Source organism: Gekko japonicus, unplaced genomic scaffold (assembly GCF_001447785.1).
Source record: "Gekko japonicus isolate JY-2015 unplaced genomic scaffold, Gekko_japonicus_V1.1 scaffold1043, whole genome shotgun sequence".
NCBI classification, from domain to species: domain Eukaryota; kingdom Metazoa; phylum Chordata; class Lepidosauria; order Squamata; family Gekkonidae; genus Gekko; species Gekko japonicus.
Window position 1 is genome coordinate 439,126 of NW_015160241.1, and position 18,593 is coordinate 457,718.

At 41.2% G+C, this 18,593-nt stretch overlaps 1 protein-coding gene across 1 annotated transcript in view; it reads left to right on the forward strand.

Annotated features, from left to right (window-relative positions):
- The window catches only part of RAP1A (RAP1A, member of RAS oncogene family), a 141,526-nt gene extending 130,049 nt beyond the window's left edge, over window positions 1-11,477 (forward strand). Inside the window, exons 7-9 of the mRNA XM_015413398.1 lie at window positions 2,138-2,281; window positions 8,880-8,995; window positions 11,012-11,477. Of these exons, the coding sequence (XP_015268884.1) occupies window positions 2,138-2,281; window positions 8,880-8,966 (231 nt within the window). The 3' untranslated portion in view covers window positions 8,967-8,995; window positions 11,012-11,477. The remainder of the gene's footprint in view (window positions 1-2,137; window positions 2,282-8,879; window positions 8,996-11,011) is intronic.
- Window positions 11,478-18,593: the final 7,116 nt, after the last annotated feature.

The window sequence follows — 18,593 nt, forward strand, 5'->3', positions numbered from 1 at the left end:
TCCCCTCCCCACCTCTTGTTGTGGTGGGCCCTCCCCCCCCCCCGCGAGTATCGCGGGTCCCCCTCTTGTATCCATTATAATAAACAGTCTTTTTGTTTTATAATCAGTTGTTTGAATTCAGTCATCTCTCTTAAACAGATATTAAAAGCAATTCTGAATCTGCTTGAAGGAGCTGTTGTTCAGTAACTACTTTTGCACAGCTAATCTTAAATATTGAAGTTGTTTCAATATTTCTTACTGCATGTTGGTAATTATTTATTAGTAGAAGTGTCCTCTGAAAGATGCAGACTTTGCAGCTGTGTTTGTGTGTGTGTGGGTTTCAGTATTTCAGGAAATGGAATAATGTGCACACCCAGTATCAGCAGCTTTCTATCTGTCCGTAGTGTTTTTACATGGCTCTGGGGAAACAGGATGGGTGTGTATGCTAGTGTTTTACAGCTAAGCTTTTCATGGCCAGTGTACTGCCAAAATTGATCTAATTCACAATTAGAATGTAAGCGTTGCCTTGCTGGAGCAGGTTGAAGGTCAGCCTAGGATAGCGTGCTGTCTCCAGCAGTGTCCAGCTAGCACCTCCCCAGCAGGGCTTGATGGAAACAGGGTGCTTCAGAAACATCACTGTTTCATTTTTAACCTGCACAGTGCATCTAACCTCCATGTATTGTCTAATCTTTCTTAAAAGTAGTTTAGGTTGGTGGCCCTCACCACATTACATGACAGTGAATTCTGTGTTAATTACACACAGCGTAATTAATGATATGAAAACCTGAAGGTCTTGTTTTTATCTGCAGTACAGTGGCTGAAACATCAAACTTCCCTTTGTTTCTCCTTAACTTTTTGGGATGGCCGCAAGTTCTGGTGTGTTGAGAGAACATAATCACATAGCTTGCTTTGTCATTAACATGGGTGATAACTTTATAAATTTTTAAGCTGTTTACTGAAATAGAGATCTGAACCAATCAGAGCACCCTAAGCTAAGGGAGGGGATTGTCCCTGGATTGTCCCTAGGCTAATCACTTTCCAACTGAGAATTAACTAATCCCCAATTCAGGTATTTTGTAGCATATTATTCCACTATCACAAAGGGATATTAATGCAAGGGATTTGAATATGAGGCTTCCAGGTACTTCCCAGTGTTATCCTTCTCTGACAACTTTTGTGACAAATCTTTTAGTGGTTCTGGAAGAGGGCAGTCTGATGGGACAGTGCTCCCTCTTGTTTAAAGGCATGGTCTTTCTACCCCAAAGATGGCATCCTAGAAAACCTGGCAAACCTGGAAAAGCTTGTTAGAAAGCTGTCAATTCGGAACACAATATGTATTGATTGATTGATTTGATTTATATCCCACCATCCCCATCAAGCGGGCTCAGGGTGGGTCACAGCAGGTCATTTCACAGTAAAATCAATATTAAAGTGTACAGTTTAGATCCAGTTTAAAACCAATTCAGAATAAGATGGCAGGCCAGTTCATGGTAGTCCAGAGTGCCTCCTGCATGGGTGCTGGCTAGATGGTCAATAAGGCATCCAAATCACCAGAAGATGCTGTGCAAATCTCTTTAGCATCAACTGCTATAACCACCCAGCCACCACCTCCAGCGCCCTGTCCACAGTATCTGGGGTGGAGTCCATCTGTCCATCAACAGATAAAGCTGGGTGTCATTAGCATACTGGTGACAGCCCAGCCCAAACTCCCAGACCAGTTGGGCCAGGGGGCGCATATAGATGTTAGACAACATAGGCGAGAGGATCGCCTACTGCGGTACACTGTCTCAACTTGCCAGGTGAACATTTAATTTTCAGTGCAGTGTTGTCATGGCAAGGGTGTTGTTTACTTCTCTTGCAGATACATAATTCATTCTCCGGTTAACTAAACGTTCTTTGGAGCTTCTGATACTACAGTTCCTAGTTTTCCTATTTTAAGCATCAGGACACTGTAGAACTTGTATTGGTCGGTAGAAAACAATGTTGTGGAAGTTGCTGGATTTAAAATAAACACATGAAAGCTATGAAGCAAGGAAAACTTCAGCTGTGATTAAACACAACTTCTTTCAGATTGGTAACTTGTCTAGTATTTATATGTGCGGTCCAGATTAAGCACATATTCATAATCTCAGTTTTTCTTTTCTGTCTCCCCACACAGGTTCCAATGATTCTGGTTGGCAATAAATGTGACCTGGAAGATGAGCGTGTAGTTGGCAAAGAACAGGGACAGAACTTAGCAAGACAGTGGTGTAACTGTGCCTTTCTAGAGTCGTCTGCAAAGTCTAAAATCAATGTTAATGAGGTAACTATTGGTTGATCTTTCTGAAGGCAGCATGCGCATTATGTTGATAGTCTTCAGTTTATATTGTCCCCAATACAGATGATTCTAAAGTCCCATGAGAGCAGCCATTTGCAACTCTGAAAAACCAATCTTTTGATTGCTCTGTTCAGAAAGGATGCTATTTGCTTCATTGTCATTGCCGTTAGTTACAAAACTGTGCCTACTAAAGGTGAGACTTGCCACATGGGCAGTACAAAGGTCCTGCAGTCATAATAGAGGGTGTGGCTATTTAACTCCCCTGATCTGTCAATATCAGGTTCATTATGCTATCGTGTTGCCTTGGAGAAAACTAATCCTTTAGACCAGAACTCTTCCTCCAACTCAGGATAGCTGTGCTTTTACAGAGGGACTAAATGTAAGATTTAAGTGGTTTCTGTCATGTTTGCTTGGCAAGCACCTGTGTAAACAGGTGTGCCATGCATTACATTTTTAATATCACAAAGCCCAGAGCACTTGAAATACATCTCTTGAAAATAAACTGGCTCCATATATAGAGATTACACAAGCTATTAAGCACACAGGTGAAAGGAAGAAACTTCATGATGTAATTGATAGGGACTGGCATCTAAATAGATATAAGCAAAATCAGTATATAGAGGTGGGGATATCAATGGAGGATGGAATTAAAAGACAGTAGGGCTAAGCTGAAAATTGAAACATTTACTGTATATTTGACAGTGGCTCCCCCCCCCCCAGCAGTTTTTCAGGGATTGGTCCAAAAGGAGAGAAACTTTTGCCCCGTCAATGAGCCCCATCAGTGATCCTGTTACAGCCTCTGAAACCAATCCAAGAAGCACTGCCTTTATTTATATGTTTATTTTCATATATGCTCCTCCTTTCTCCCCAGCGGCTCACACCATTCTCCTTTTCTCCATTTTATCCTCCTAATAACCTGTGAGTTAGATAAGGCTGAGGGTGTTCTGACCGGCACAATGTCCCGCAGGAAGAGTGAGGCAGGAGTCATGGCTGTGTTAGGATTTGAACCTGGGCCTTCTACGTCCTGGTCTGACACTCTGACCACTGTACCACACTGACTGTCTTCATCATCAGCTTTGTTGGCCCTCAGTGATACCATCACATGACCCAATTTAGCTGTGTAATGCCATCACATTCATTATGTGATCCCTGATTGGCTAGAATCCTTGGAAGGAAGAATTGTCTAATCACCTAAAAATAGTGCTGAAGCTAGGGAAAAGAGGGGCAAAGGAAATGGGTGAAAAAGGTGGCCAGTAAGTATTTCTTAGGGAAAACTTTTCTCCTCCCATAGTCTGTGTTTCCCTTAAACTGCAGTGGACAAATCTGCCACATCCTTACATTTCAGGAAAGTTAATGCCTGCTTAAGAAGATAAAAATGTTTTTACCAGCAGTCTGAAATAATTAGTGTCCAGCATCTGATTGAGCTGTTAACTGAGTGAACTGTTTGTGGTATTCTCAAGTACCACTTTCTTCAAAAACTGTTCTTGCTGACATAGCTTTAAAAACCATGGATTGGAAAATGGAAATCACTGAAGCTGATGGACCAGTAGGTTCTTGGTTTAGCAGTAAGTGGTCACTGAGAGTAGCCCTGGGTACAGCAAGTATGGCATCTTCTCCAAGACCCTTCAGTATGGCATCTTCAAGGCCTTTATTAGCTGAAATTCAGTAGCCCAAATAAGCTAATAGTAGTTAAAATATGAGGTGAATGCAGTACTAAATAAAACAATTCACTCTCAGCCATAATGAACATTCAAGAAACTAAGGAAACTTCTTAGTATTTCCCCAAAGCATTTTAATGTATTAGGGAGCTCAGCCAAATGAGGGAATGCCGTTCCTTTGTTACCTGGTGGTAGCTCTTTCGCATCCATTACCTTAACCCATAAATTATGTGACCATCCTCAGTTAGTGAATCATGGATTAGTGATCATTTGTTAGATCTGGAAGAAGTGGTCAATGTGGCTGTTTTGGTGGTGCTCTTCTGCTTTTTGTTTGTTTGTTGGAACCAATTGTCAGCTGATCTTTGTGTTTTCTTACAACTGTGCCAGGTCTGTGATAGCTACCTTATTTCATGGAAGTAACAAGTAACTTCCATTTTTCAGCATCTAAGTAGAACCTGGACAGTAGAACCTAAAGAAAAACAAAGGGAGAACGGCACATGCTGCCTAAGCAGAGATTTCCAACCTACGGAGAGGCAGTTGCCTAAAGCAGCAACTCAGGACTCTTTGTTTTGGCTGTTGGATTGCAGTCTGAGGGCTTTCCATGCATCTTCCTTGAACTGCATATGCTACATGCTTTTAACAGCAGTCTCTGCATTTGGAACATCTTGGTATATTTCAGTTCCACGGTGGGTAGCCATGTTAGGGTGCAGTAGTAAAACAAAACTCAAGTAATAAAATAAAACTCAAGTGCTGTAGCACTTTAAAGACCAACAAAAAAATTTAGGGTGTAAGCTTTTGTGAGTCAAAGCTCAGTTCATCAAATGCCTTGTGATGTTTTAGAACTTCAGCTCTTTCATTTCACTAGACGGTTCCCCTTTTCTGTACAAAGATCTGGTTAGGAAAACTCTGGCCTTCATTCAGATTATTGGTTTCAAATGGAGAAGATTTAGAATATATGTCTTCCATGGCATGCTCTTAGTAGGGCTGAAACAGCCCCTTTAACAGAGGCAATATATGGTCTGCAGTCATCCTTGTTTTACTTTTCAGAGGAGTGGTGTTTCTCACTGCACGTAGAATTGTGGTTGGCCTCTTTTTAATATGACAAGTATCATTGTAAAGGAGGTGAATATTTTGCTGTTGGTCATGTTCAAAATAATTGAAATAAGGGAATACCCACAAGTATTTAAGCATGAAATGTTTTGTAAAAAGGAACCCTGTTTGAGCTCAAGTCTTCTTTTGAGGTTAAGAAAATACATATTCTATCTAAGGATTAATGTGGGTGGGGTCTTGTTGCACTCCTCAACTAGATGCCCAAAGGCAGGAGCTGTTGCAGGTACTTTGCAGTCGCCTGAGATCCTGCTATACTAGTGTGGTAGCCTTACCAAGTAAAGGAATGGGGAGACAGCTTTACTGCTGTCTGCTGCACCCGCCATTCTCTAGTTGTGGAGAGCAGGACAATATACATTGAAACAGAAACCAGGTTTTGAAACAAGTGGCCATTTGAATGAGAGAAGAAAATTTTGTGCTTTCTGCTTAAAAGCTGCAGTGAGTGCTTATCTGCCGTAACAAGTGCTGCTGGATCATGTTTGATCAAACCTAATAAAACGTGTTAAGGCACATTTATACCAGCTCTAAAACTCTGGACAGTGCATAGATAGTAACATGGCTAGATGGTGGCACAGTGGAGCACACACCAGCTTAATAGTACCAGTTTAGCTTCTGATTATTCTTTGTGGAGGATTTTACAGGTATATACCAATGCTGTCAGTAGTGGGGGGGGCATACTCTACCTCCTGCAAGAAGAGGATGACAGAAGCTGTACTTGCATAGGAGAATACTTTTTGTGCATAGCATTAGAAACTCGATTAGTTGGTTTAACGTCACCTACCAGAATGCTATTGGAAATAGACCTACTAAGGAGCTGCTCCCAAAAGCAGGTGCCATACCCTTTGGTACAGCAGCTGAGCAAAGAGTGCTTTGTGCTTGTGTAGATCATTTGGGGGATAAAAGCCAGTGTGGTGCAGGGGAACAGGATGCAGGACTGAAGTCATGCCTCAGGGATGCATTCCTGAATGTCTTTGAGGAAGTCTCTGTTCTATTATCTGTAAAATAGAATTAATAGCATTTATCACTTGTTAGCAATCCTGGATCTGCCTCTTTCTTTTCTCTTCTCTTCTCTGCACCTCATAGTGAACAACCAAGGATATACCCTATTCAGTACATATTGGAAGGTGATTCTCCCTTCAGTGCTGAAGGTACCTGGTGGCAGAGAATTGATTAGTCAGCCAGCTGAATTTCTATGTACATGAGTACTATGAGGAGTAGATGCTGTATTTTAACCTAAAATGCAGTAGATGCTGCGTTTTAACCTAAGTAATGGCCTTGTGGCCCAGCTCTGATAGTTTTGTGCTTCACCTAAATGTGTTCAGGTAATACTATGACTGTAAAAGTCTTGGGGGACTAAAACGATAGGTGATTGCCTCCTCAATTTGAGTCATGCTTCACACAAAAAAGGTAGATGTCTTCTGTCTGCAAAAAGAATCACACTGAGATTCTTCCTAAATTTCCCCCCTCCTTTCTGTTGCAATCTTTGATCTCTAAGCTCTGTTAAGAATCTAGCAAGAAGGCAAGTTGACCTTACCAGAGGACAAGCTGATGGTTTTGCCTTAGGCTGACAGCATAAAACTGTGTAACTGTAAACTCAATGGGGAGCAAGTGTGAGAAACCAAAATGCTTTTATAGTTAGTGATTGTACTGGCGTTATCTTTCCTTTTTTTAAGTGCTTGGCCCTTCTTCAGTCTTCTGAAAAAATATAATATCAGGGTTGTATCTAATATCCAGATACTGCAGTTCACAAAGAACTGTAGGATTTCACCACACAGGGCTGGGGAAAGTGGAGTTTTCCATCACGCTGAGTAGTGTATTAGCATTCCTATAAAGTTAACGTTGCCAAAGATATGTTTTCAAAGCAGCCTTTTGCTCCTGGTTCAGCAAGATAGTGCACAGCTGGAAATGGGGGGAAGGTCTCTGGAAATGTTTGCTCTCCACACACATATAAGTTACATCTTTGTTCATGTAAGAGCCCTACATATAAATGGCAGGTAAGCATAATATGCATGACAACACTTAGGGCTTAATGGCAGCCATTACTGATAGTCAGATTTTTCACTAAACCTAAGAGCTGAGCCATTATGTTCTGCCATAGGATAAATAGGCTGTAAACAGAGTAGGGACCTCTTGGATGCTACACTGCCCGTGGCTTATATATGAACAATTGCTTAGAATCTACAAAACTAGACTGAGGCTATTACTAATACTCTTTCATCTGCTGGACAAAAAGTATTTGAATTTGTTAGCTCATTTATGCTACTGCCTAGGATCATTTCCAAGGCAGTTCACAACACAATCAATTCAAAATCGCTTATCACCAAATTCACTCTCCTAGAATTGGGGGACAAGGCTGGGGAGGAAAAAATGACCCTGGAAAAGGGCCCTGCCCCTTCTGAGGGAGGGAGAAGCAGTCTGCCTGCCCTACCCCCCGAAGAGGGGAAGAGGCAACCTTCCTACTCAACTGGGTGGCCTGGACCGTTCCAGATATCTGGATGGCTCAACAGTATAGGAGACCAGAAAGAACACTACAGGACATGGTGGGATGGGAGGCCATCAGTGCTCATAATGGCCAATTTGCCCCTGGAGTTGAGGGTCTTCAGCGTACAATAACACTTCGTGCCAGATATCTGGATGGCTCAACAGCATAGGAGACCAGAAAGAACACTACAGGACACACACACACCCCAGTTACACAATTCCAATGGTTTAAGCAGTCAGGAGCATTGCTCCCTCCAAGCTGTGGAGTCCTGTGAGCAAAGATTCTACTTTATGAGCTACTGGCATTAAAGTTGTGAGTGAGCAATTTGGCTGCTGCATAAATTGGTTTGCTCTGGAGCCATCCTTCCTGAGCTAATTTATTTATTTATTTTTGGGATTTATATCCCGCCCTACCCAAATGGCTCAGGGCGGCTGACAAGCGGCCATGCCGATTAAAAACAATAAAGCAATGTTATATACATGATAAAATTCGGTGCTCTACTATTCTGCATTAAATCTCCCAAGATATGCAACATCCCACATTGACGGCCAGTTTTATTAAATGGCGTGAGCACCAGGAGTGATATTTTTCCCATCTCTGCCAGGGTGGCATCTACCCCCCCCCCCAGTAATAGGGGTAGATGATAAGTGGTATCTCAGTGATGGAATAGTGGCGGCGGTGGCTCCTACTCAAAAGCCTGGTGGAAGAGCTCCGTCTTGCAGGCCCTGCGGAACTGTATAAGGTCCCGCTAAGACAAACGTGTGAGCTGGAGGCTAAAGAACTGTGAGCTAGCTCACACTAACTCAGCTTAGAGGGAACACTGGTCAGGAGTCTGTTCTGTTCAAGTCCGGTCTACACAACAATTAAATGATCAAACCTTACATGGGTATTTGTGATCATCAACTGTGACAACATTGTGCTTAACACATCCAGTGTATGAGATGTGCACAGAATCTTGTTATCCTTGTACTGAAATGATTTTCATTAGGTAGCACGTCTTAAACCATTTCCTGTCTTTCTGTTGCAACCACAGGAAAGAAGCTGCAGTAGACCATAGTTGGGGAAGCCACATCAGGAAAGCAGGCCTTTCTAAGAATAAATTAGGACAGTCTTGCATTTATTAGGACAGGAGGTTAAAAGTGCCTGACCCAGATTCTACTTAAGGAAATGCCAAGAAGATTTCAGTGCATGTGAGCTTTTGGCACACTCTCTCTCTCTTCCTGTCACCCCCATTTATTTCTCACCTTTAATTTCACCGAAAACCTTTATACCACAGCATAGGATTGTGTAAGAGGTAGATGTTCTCTAACTCCTGCTTTTCTGATTTTTCTCCCAGATCTTTTATGATCTCGTGAGACAGATAAATAGAAAAACACCAGTGGAAAAGAAGAAGCCTAAAAAGAAATCATGTCTGCTGCTTTAGACCCACAGCCTGCAGCAGCTCTGAGCCAGGTGAGCAACTGTCCAGAACATGGGATTTATTCTTTGGTCCCTGAAATCTCTGCTCGAATGTTGTGGCCTTCCTGGCCTTGTGGTGGTACTTCGTGGCCTGACTGCTGTGTGTGGTGTGCAGACGCTCATAGGCTTTGGGGCAGAGGGTGCCTGGGTTCCTTTGGCAAAGAGTGCCAAGCATTCCAAGTTTTGGGTACATTCTATAAATAACCTTCCTGTGTAATTTGGCCAAGCATTCTGTGCCCTACTCGTTCTCAAAAAGAACCACACTTAGTTTTCCCTCAGGGTTCAAGGCTTGAATAGGAAACTCTCCCACACTGTAAGCTTGATACAAGGCCGAGCAGTTCACAGATGATTCATTCTTGCTTCATGCTCCCTGCTAGTTCCCTTTCTCAAGTACCACCTTTCCAGAGGAAGCTGGAGCCACCTAGCTCTTACTTCAGCTCATAGCTTTCTATAACACATAATTTCCCACAAGGGGGGAAAAACCCACACAACAGAGGCTCACCTTTCTTTTCTCCCCCTCTCCACGCTAATAGATCTTGATGTTCACCGGACAGTAAAAGCCAGATGGTCTTCCCTTGTTCTTAAGAGATTGGGGTGCTGCTCTGTGAGGAGGGGCAATAATGTGTGTAGTTTCCTTGTCTGTACATGTCTACATAGAGAATAGGGTCAAAGTACATGGTATTGTTGTGGCTTTAAAAGGCATAGTGTTTGGTACAGATAGTGTCTGGAACAGATTTTGAGTGATAGTATGGCATCTCTGTCTCTATTGAGGTCTGCACACACATTTTCCTGTAATGATGAAGTACCTATTTATTGACTCATTAGTATTTGATGTCTAGTTTTATCTCTCTTGGTGCTGGTGTGAGTGCCAGTTTGTCTATTACCTGGGGCCCCCTCCCTGTGTCAGATGTAACACAGTCACACAGGACATGCAAGCTCTCCTGAATTCCCCCATATGTGATCAGGACCAAGGTGTATGTGGAGAACAGACTGCATCCTCTTCACTGTTTTCCTAATCTGCAATGGTCCTAGGGGGCTGTTTGCACACATGGGTTTCTCCAAATAGCACTCTGCTAGACTGTTTCAGATTGGGAAAATGGTGCAGGGCACAACAGAGCCTCCTCTCATGCCACAGTTCTGTGCACATGTATGCAATTTGGGAACTGAGGAAAACTCACAACTCACATGAGAATGTGTTACATCTGATGCAGGGTGAGGAGTCCAATGTTCCCTCTAAGCTGAGTTAGTGTGAGCTAGCTCACAGTTTTTTAGCCTCTGGCTCACAAATTTTTTGTCTTAGCTCAGGAAGGATGGCTCCAGAGCAAACTAATTTATGCCATAGCTAAATCACCTGCTCACAACTTTAATGCCGGTAGCTCGCAAAGTAGGATTTTTGCTCACAGGACTCCACAGCTTAGAGGGAGCGTTGCCGGTGAGGACACTGATCCCAACTTGTGGTGTACTCTTTAATTTATGACTTGGCAGTTGTGCTCTCTTCTCTGTTCTCTCTTCACCCACCCACCCCCGCCCCACATACAAACCTTTGGCTTGTGTCCTAGGCGTGCTTTCCTTTGGCAGAAGCCACTTCAACCCGCAGAAAAGGAGGGGGCAGTTTTCCCTAATTCCCCCTTCCACAGCCAATTCCACTTCAGCACTGCACAGCACCAGCCCTCAAGGACCTACATTTTGGGGACAGCGGGCTGCAGTAGGAAAGAGGGATGCGGGAGAGCTCTCTTCACCACGCACCACTCCACTCATGCTAAATCGAAGCCACTGCCTAGAGAGCTTGTAAGCAGTCTGAGTAATCCAGTTTGCAATTATATCATCCCTTTAAAAATAGTGGAGTGCTTGGATTTGAGCCCAGTTAAACAGTGAAATATCTTTCCATAATAAATAAATTGCCACAAGGAACATTCTTTCTAAGAATATACTGAGAGAGTACCTTTAGTTCTGTGTATCCTTAAGTTTTTTAAAAAATAAAAATCTGTCCTAAATTCTATCATTTCCCAGGATTGCAGGAATGAAGAACTGTTGCCTAACTTGGAAAGTGCCAGCATTCCAGACTTCAAATGACTACACCACCAATTAATGACATATCTGAAGAGGCTTCTCCTGTTTTTATATATTATGTGAAGAATTTCGATCTTATAATGGTTTGCACAAAGGTCCCTGGGGAAAAAAGAAACGAAAATTGCTCTGTGTGTCTCTCTTGGAAATTAAAGACAATAGTCCTTCTCCTTTGCAATAGCAGTTAACAGATGTGATAAATATAATTGACTCTAGTTGTATGATTATACAAAGAGCATGGATGCATTTCAGATGTTAGATATTGCTACTATAATTTCATAATGACCTCTTACCATAATTTTTCTCCCATCAAGCACTAAAAAAGGTCAGTCAATTAATACTTTATATCTGTCATGATATAACAAATTTTACCTTTTGAACTCACTGCAGCAAATAACTTTCCAAGTCATTGACTCCATTTTATATTTAAAAAGTTACGGAATATCATTATTTTCATTCTGCCATTATATTCTAATTAAAATTGTGCATAATGCTTTGGAAAAAAATGGGTCTTTTATAGGAAAAAACTGGGATAACTGATTTCTATGGCTTTGAAAGCTGAAATATATAATATACTAAACCAACTCTAATATTGCTTCTTGTGTTTTACTGTCACAGATTAAATTACAGCTTTTATGAATGATTAAATTTTAGTACATTTTCATTTTGTTTGTGTGTTTCTGTTCCAGGTTTCAGGCTTTGATTAGAAGGGTAATTTAAAGTGTGTAATAGTAAACATTAGTGAGACACCTTATATACTTCCCACTTGTTTTGTTGGGATGTGTGCTATAAAAGTTCACAGTGGCTTATGGCCAAGATTGGAAAGGTGATTCCTTTCATTGCAGTGATGTCTGTTGGTAAGTGTGTCCACACTTTTTTAACTTTATAGAGTACTCCAGGCAGAGATGATATCAAAATAACAATTACATTATATTATGTAACTACTACTAGACGTAGAAGAGATTGAGTTATTAATGGATGCCCATAGTCTTATTATGTAAGTGTAATTAATTAATTATTAAGCTAAAAGCAAAGGTCTGGAATTGTGAACTCCAAATGTTTTTTTCCATTTTTCTGAAGTCTAGTAGTTATAAGAACATAAGAGAAGCCAATGTTGGATCGGGCCAATGGCCCATCCAGTCCAACACTCTGTCACACAGTGGCCAAAAATACCAAGTGCCATCAGGAGGTCCAGCAGTGGGGCCAGGACACTAGAAGCCCTCCACTGTTGCCCCCCCCCTGAGTACCAAGAATACAGAGCATCACTTCCCCCAAAATCCCTATCTATACCTTGTGGCTAATAGCCACCAATGGACCTCTGCTCCATATGCTTATCTAATTCCCTTTTGAAGTTGTCCATGCTTGTAGCCACTACCACCTATACTGTGGTCTCCTTAGTACAAACTCCTTTAAAAAAAATCTATTTATATCCTGCTTTCCTCCCTAATAAGAATCCAAAGCACCTTATCGCATCATACTCCCTTCTCCCCTCCTCCACCCTAATTGCACAATGCCCCTTTGAGGTGGGTTAGTCTGAGAGAGTGTGATGGTCACCCGGTAGACTTCCATGGCAAAGTAGAGACTGGAACCTGGTTTTCCCATGTCCTACTCTAGTCTAACCACTGTATCACACCAGCTTTCTAGCTCTCCGTCTCCTTGAGACTGAACACAAGGACTTCCGGTGGACGGCGACTCGCGACGGTAGTACCCCATCCAGCTCTGATGGGGGCGAGTCAGATCAGGGCGCCAAGGAGGAGGATCGGCTGGTCCCGACCTCCCCATGAAGCTTCTAGCCTGGAGTGCCGAAGGGGCCGCTCCCGAAGTTTCAGCTTGGGGGCATAGTGCTCCTTTCTGCTCCAATAGGTCCCGCGGTCCCGAGGCCAGCAATGGCGCTCAGAGACGTTACTGGACCAGAGAATAAAAGAATTTAACTAAAAAGAAAATCTACGAGAAAAAGCGATCCAGCAATTAAACAGTGAGTTAAGTGGCGAAAAGAAATACATATATAAAAAGGGTGGTGGAAGAAATCGGCACAGTGAACCGGCTTAGCTTCAAAGAAATGGGGGGGGACTCACGGAGGAAGAACCCTACCCAGTAGCGAAATTGCAGCGTAGAAGCTTGCCAGACCCAGGCGATTAACACTCTATTCCAAGCGGAATACATCTGAGCTAATCATTTACAACATAGAAAAGATCTCAGAACTTTTATAAACTTTTACCGAAGTATAAACAGTGTCTCATCGTGGGAGTAAAATGGCGTCCAGAGGCAGAGGCTCTACAGGAAATGCCAGTACAGCATCACCAGTCACAAGACCGAAAAATACCAGTGAGTTAGCTACTGCAATTTCCGAAACCATGCACCCTCTGCTGGACCAGCTTACGAACCTCAATCAAAATTTTGACACTTTACAGAATGAGCTCAAGGAAACTGCAGTCAGATCAGAGAAGTCAGCCAAAAAGATAAAAAAAGGTTGAATGGACAAGGTGAAAAAAGAAAGAACTTCTGAAAAGCAACAACTTCTACAGCTACAAATGGAAAGATCTTCTTTCATCTTGAGATTTCAAGGGGGTGCCAGAGAAAAAAAGATGAGAACTTAAGAGAAATTATAAGCGAAGCAATGGCCCCCTTAATCAAAAGCAAACCTGAATTAATACAAGCAGATATTGATATGATTTACAGAACCTATTCAGAGTTTGTAAAAAATAATAATCTCCCAGGAGAATTTTTTGTAAAAAATTGCAAAAAGGTCAATAAGAGACTTAAAGCATCTACAGCAACAACAGTTAAATTTCAAGAAGAGGAGATAAAAATATTGAAAGATGTTGCATATGAAATACGCAAGAAAAGGAAACAGTATAGAAATATTACAACTTTCCTCCAAAAGAACAATATCCAATACAGGTGGAATTTTCCAGAAGGACTTATATTCAATTTTAAGGAGAAGAAGGAAAAGATTGACTCTATTAAAAGCAGATCTCTTTCTTAAACAACAACAATCTTCAACCAAACAAAGAAACGGAACAGAGGAAGAGAAGGCAACGGAAAAAAAACAGCAAACAGAAATCCGATACAGATAGTTCATCTTCTACAGCTACTTCCGTGTCTTTGGGTGAAATCTTTGACTCTGACTCGGATTTAGGAACTGCGGCACCTAAAACATTTAAAGTAAATCTCCCTTGGCAAAAGAAGAAGAAAACCAAAGCTAAGAAGAAAGCTAAGTGAAGATCTGTGATCTCATATGTTGACATTTAATCTATTCGTATTATTAATCAGATGTGATGTAATATCAAAAATGTTTATGCTCTTTCTATTTGAACACTTTCATTAGATTTTAAAGCTCTGATGTAATTTTTAAGATATATCCAAAGCGTTTGATTAGCTTATCAAAGGTTCTTGTTACTCTCCTTGTAGTTTTAGTTTCCTTGGTCATAGTTTTGTAGTGTGTAGGAAGAAAACCAATTAAAAAAAATATTAAAGAGAGAGAGAGAGAGAGAGACTGAACACAAAAGAACAAATGAAAGTGCTTAGCACTGAGTCATACCACTGGTCCATCTAGTTCACTTTTGTCTCCTCTGACTGGCAGTGAATCTTTAAGGTCTTAGCCCCCAAGATCCTTTAGGTAGAGATGTTAGGGTGCTGCCTGCATTCAGAGCACGTGCTCTAGCTGCTGAGCTATGGCTTGGGGTGGAGAAAAACATAACAGGAGAAATTATGGTCAAGGTAGCACGGCTGTTTTTGTCTGTATTTCCAAATGTGGGGGGATATTTGCTATTTTGAGCCATTCTTACTAGCTTGAAAAAAACAACACAGCTTTTCATGATTAAGCAGCTTTCTCCTGACACCTGGTGGCTGCAAATAGTGTTACAGGAGAGCTTTGTGGGCCACTTTAAACATCTCTTTCACACCGGAAAGATTTTGTGCTACTTTAAGTGCTAAAAATGCAATGATTCTCTCCCCCCCCCCTTATCTAATTGTTGGTATTAGCCTTGCTAGCTCTTCACAAGGAGTGCAACTATTATTTTAATAGCTTTGGAGAAACAGCGTTGCAGAATTGTGCTGTAGTCTGTTTGCAAACCAGCTGTGGAGCATGACTGGAGTTGTGCTTCCAACAGTATAACCAGGAAGTTGCTCTGAAGCAGTTTGTTCTGCAGTCAGTGCAGTGGGGGATGGAATTTGACTACCAGAGCAAATTGAAAAATAGGGAAACTTTTCATATTTTCATTCATAATGCTTTGCGAGAGATTTCTTTTTTGACTATACGAAATAGAAATGCACAAGTAGGGAACTTGCAGGTGTTTATGGGGATTCATTTCATTTCCTCCTGTATCCCCTTCCCCACATTATTTCCTTTCTCTCTCTTCCTATATCCCATATCCTCTCCCATTTCTCCCTGCTTTCCTTCTCACTCAGCAAAGAACCTTTCTTTTTTCAGTGCCGCCCCCAGTGTTCAGCTTTACTTATTGTTTATCTACTTTGTTTATATTTGACCTTTTCCCCCAATGGGAACCCAAAGCAACTTACATTGTTCTAATCCCCGCCTTTTTTATCCTCACAACAACTTTGTGAGAGAGATTGAAGATGTGTGACTGGTCCAATGTCACCCAGCAGTCTTCCATGGCAGAGTTTGGATCTGGGTCTCCCAGATCCTAATCTGAAACTCCTCCCTCCAATGCAGGCATAGGGGAGCAGGGATGGACTGGGAGATCTAAATAGCCCTGGAAAGCGTTCAAAGGGCCTTACCCCCCTCCCTTTCTCTTTCACTGACAGAAGCCAAGGTTTTAAGGCTACAATATTGTTGTGGTTGCGTAGCAACCCCCCCACACACAAACACAGTGGTCAATGAGATCTCCTTTCTTAAAGGTACAGATACTGTTTTGTTATTGGGGAGGGGAGTTAATCCCACAATTTTATTTTTTGAATTTAATTTTGTTTTAATTTCAGATTTTCCTGCAAACCTGGGACTTTTCTTAGCTTTGTAGAAAGATTTGTTTTGTCTGATCATGGCTCTTGTGTCTCAAGACATGGATTTAAGAATCTATACATGGAGCCGTGTTGAGAATTAGATATATTGATCAACAATATTTTTGGGGTATGAGCTTTTTGAAAGTCAGAGCTCCTTTCATAAGATGAAGGGAACTTTGACTCTTGAGAGCCCATACCTCAGAAAGTCTTCACAGATTCTATAAGGTGCTCCTGGACTGGAATCTAGCTGCTCTACTGCAGAACAACACACAGCTATCCTCTGTAGCTGTATTGATGCTATACTTGATCTCTTGCTTTATCTCCACCAGGTGGCGTTTGAGGACTGTTTACTGGAGCAATATTAAAGCTAGGTTTTATCCTACTAGTGAATATGGTTCAAACCATCATATGATTGAATTCATCATATTTTAATATGGTTGTGAATAAGAGGGTCTGTTTTTGTTTTTATCAATTTTTGTTTATTTGTTTTAAAGAGTTCTGCAGGGGCAGTTCCTCTTTTACAAAATGTACAAGTGCAAAGGATGCCCTCATAACATGAAAAAAGTGTTATTCTTATCATTAGGGGGACCCCAACTGCACCTGTTCCTAGCCATGGGATGTCCATAAAGCCAGAAGGAATTAGCACTGTCTGACATCTTGTGTTTTCAGTAGTGAGACATTTTAAATAGAACTGTGCCCTGCTAACTTAATGTATGGCGGCCTCGTTGCACTCCAATAACACTGCACGTACCTAGGATGAAGTGGTAAAGATTAGCATTGGCAGGACGGTGAGTTTCCTTGCAGAAGTGCTCTTGGTCTTTTATTGAATCAGCAAACCAGACCCACTGTTCCTGTCAATCTCCGTTGAACTTGAATAATGTCTAGATGAAATGTCTAGATGTCTAGAGTCCAGTGGCACCATTAAGACCAGCAAAGTTTTATTCTGGGTATAAGCATGCACATGAAAACTTATACCCAGGATAAACCGCTGTTGGTCTTAAAACCTCAAATTTTGTTTTGCCGTTTCAGACCGACATGGCTGAATGTGTAGACCGGTCCGTATTTGATTGGGTAGTTTCATTTCTTTTTATTGGGTTTCTTAACTGGTTAGGTATTTTGTTAATTAAACATTGTGTGTGTTTGCGTGAGTTAGTGTGAAAGGTGATAGTGGGTTGAAGAAGTCAAACCAACAGTGGAGAGAAGCAGAAGGGGTGATAGGTTTGCACAGAGCAGGAAGAAGAATGGGAGTAAAGGGAGGTCAGGTAGAAACGTAAGCTTTAAGTTTGTGCCCTTTTGCTACCACCACAAGCCGACAGAAGGGTGGCTCACCCAACGCCCCGTATACTGAAACTGGCAATGGTGTAATACGGAACAAACTTCTGTGTGTGCACATATTGCACTGCTAACTGTGTAGAACCCCGTCGTGACAAACCCAGGACAGCATTTTCAGTGGGCTAGATTTTGAATGACTAGATGTTTGGATTTGTGTAAAATTTCTCTTTTGTATTCAGGAAGACAAAAACAAGAATTGCACAGGAGGCTCAGACACAGGTATACAGCTGAGTCTCTATGTGCGGAGAGAACAGGCTTATATACACCTGACGTGAAAATTTACAAGCCCCACAGAGAAATGTTTACGCTGCCAATCATCTTCAGAACTCTTCTTTCACCTCTTCACACCAGGTTATCTTTTGCCCTGGTTGAGTTTGTTTCTGGCTTTGGAGCCTATTGCTGAGGGGAAAATAAATGTAAAAGAGAAGGGGATTTTCTTTTTTTTATATAAATGTATTTATTGGATTTTCTATACAATATTTTTACAGCGCTTAACAATCTCCAACAACATAATGACAATAAACAAAACATACATCTCAATAACAATCTCCAACAGTATAATAATATCAAACAAGGTAAACTTCTCTAAACATCTGTGTTTTAATTTTACATTAAACAGTGCTCTTACGTTGTTATCTTAAACTATTCCCTGATATTGCTAGCCTAACTCCCATTAGTTTCTATCTTCTTTATCTTCAACCAGTTATATATTGCTCCCCATTTTTCCCAGTACTTTTCTTCCGGTCTATATTTTAATTCCATATTTACTCTATCCATTTCCGCTACTTCCAGAATCTTATATTTTAATTCTTTTATTGAGGGTAAATTGTTTGATTTCCACCTTTTTGCAATCAAAATTCTTGCCGCGGTTAGTATATATATATAATTATCTGTTTATGTTTTTTATTGCATCTGGGATCATATTCAAAAGAAATATCTCTGGTTGTAATGGTATCTTGATTTTTAGCGTTTTAATTAATATTTTCTGCAGAGAAGGGGATTTTCAAGGGAGAACTGGTGGGCAGGGAAGGATTTAAATACTACTTTTCACTGCTAAAACTCATTTGCAAGGGTATCCAAGTGTCTGCATTAACATTAATAGGGGACCATGGAGTTGAGAATTCTAGCACAAATGGTTCATTTGGGGGATTGTTTTAGGGAAAGTTTTTTATACTGGAATTGTTCGTTTTGTTAATTAGAAGAATCTGTATTTTCCCGTTAAAAACCAATC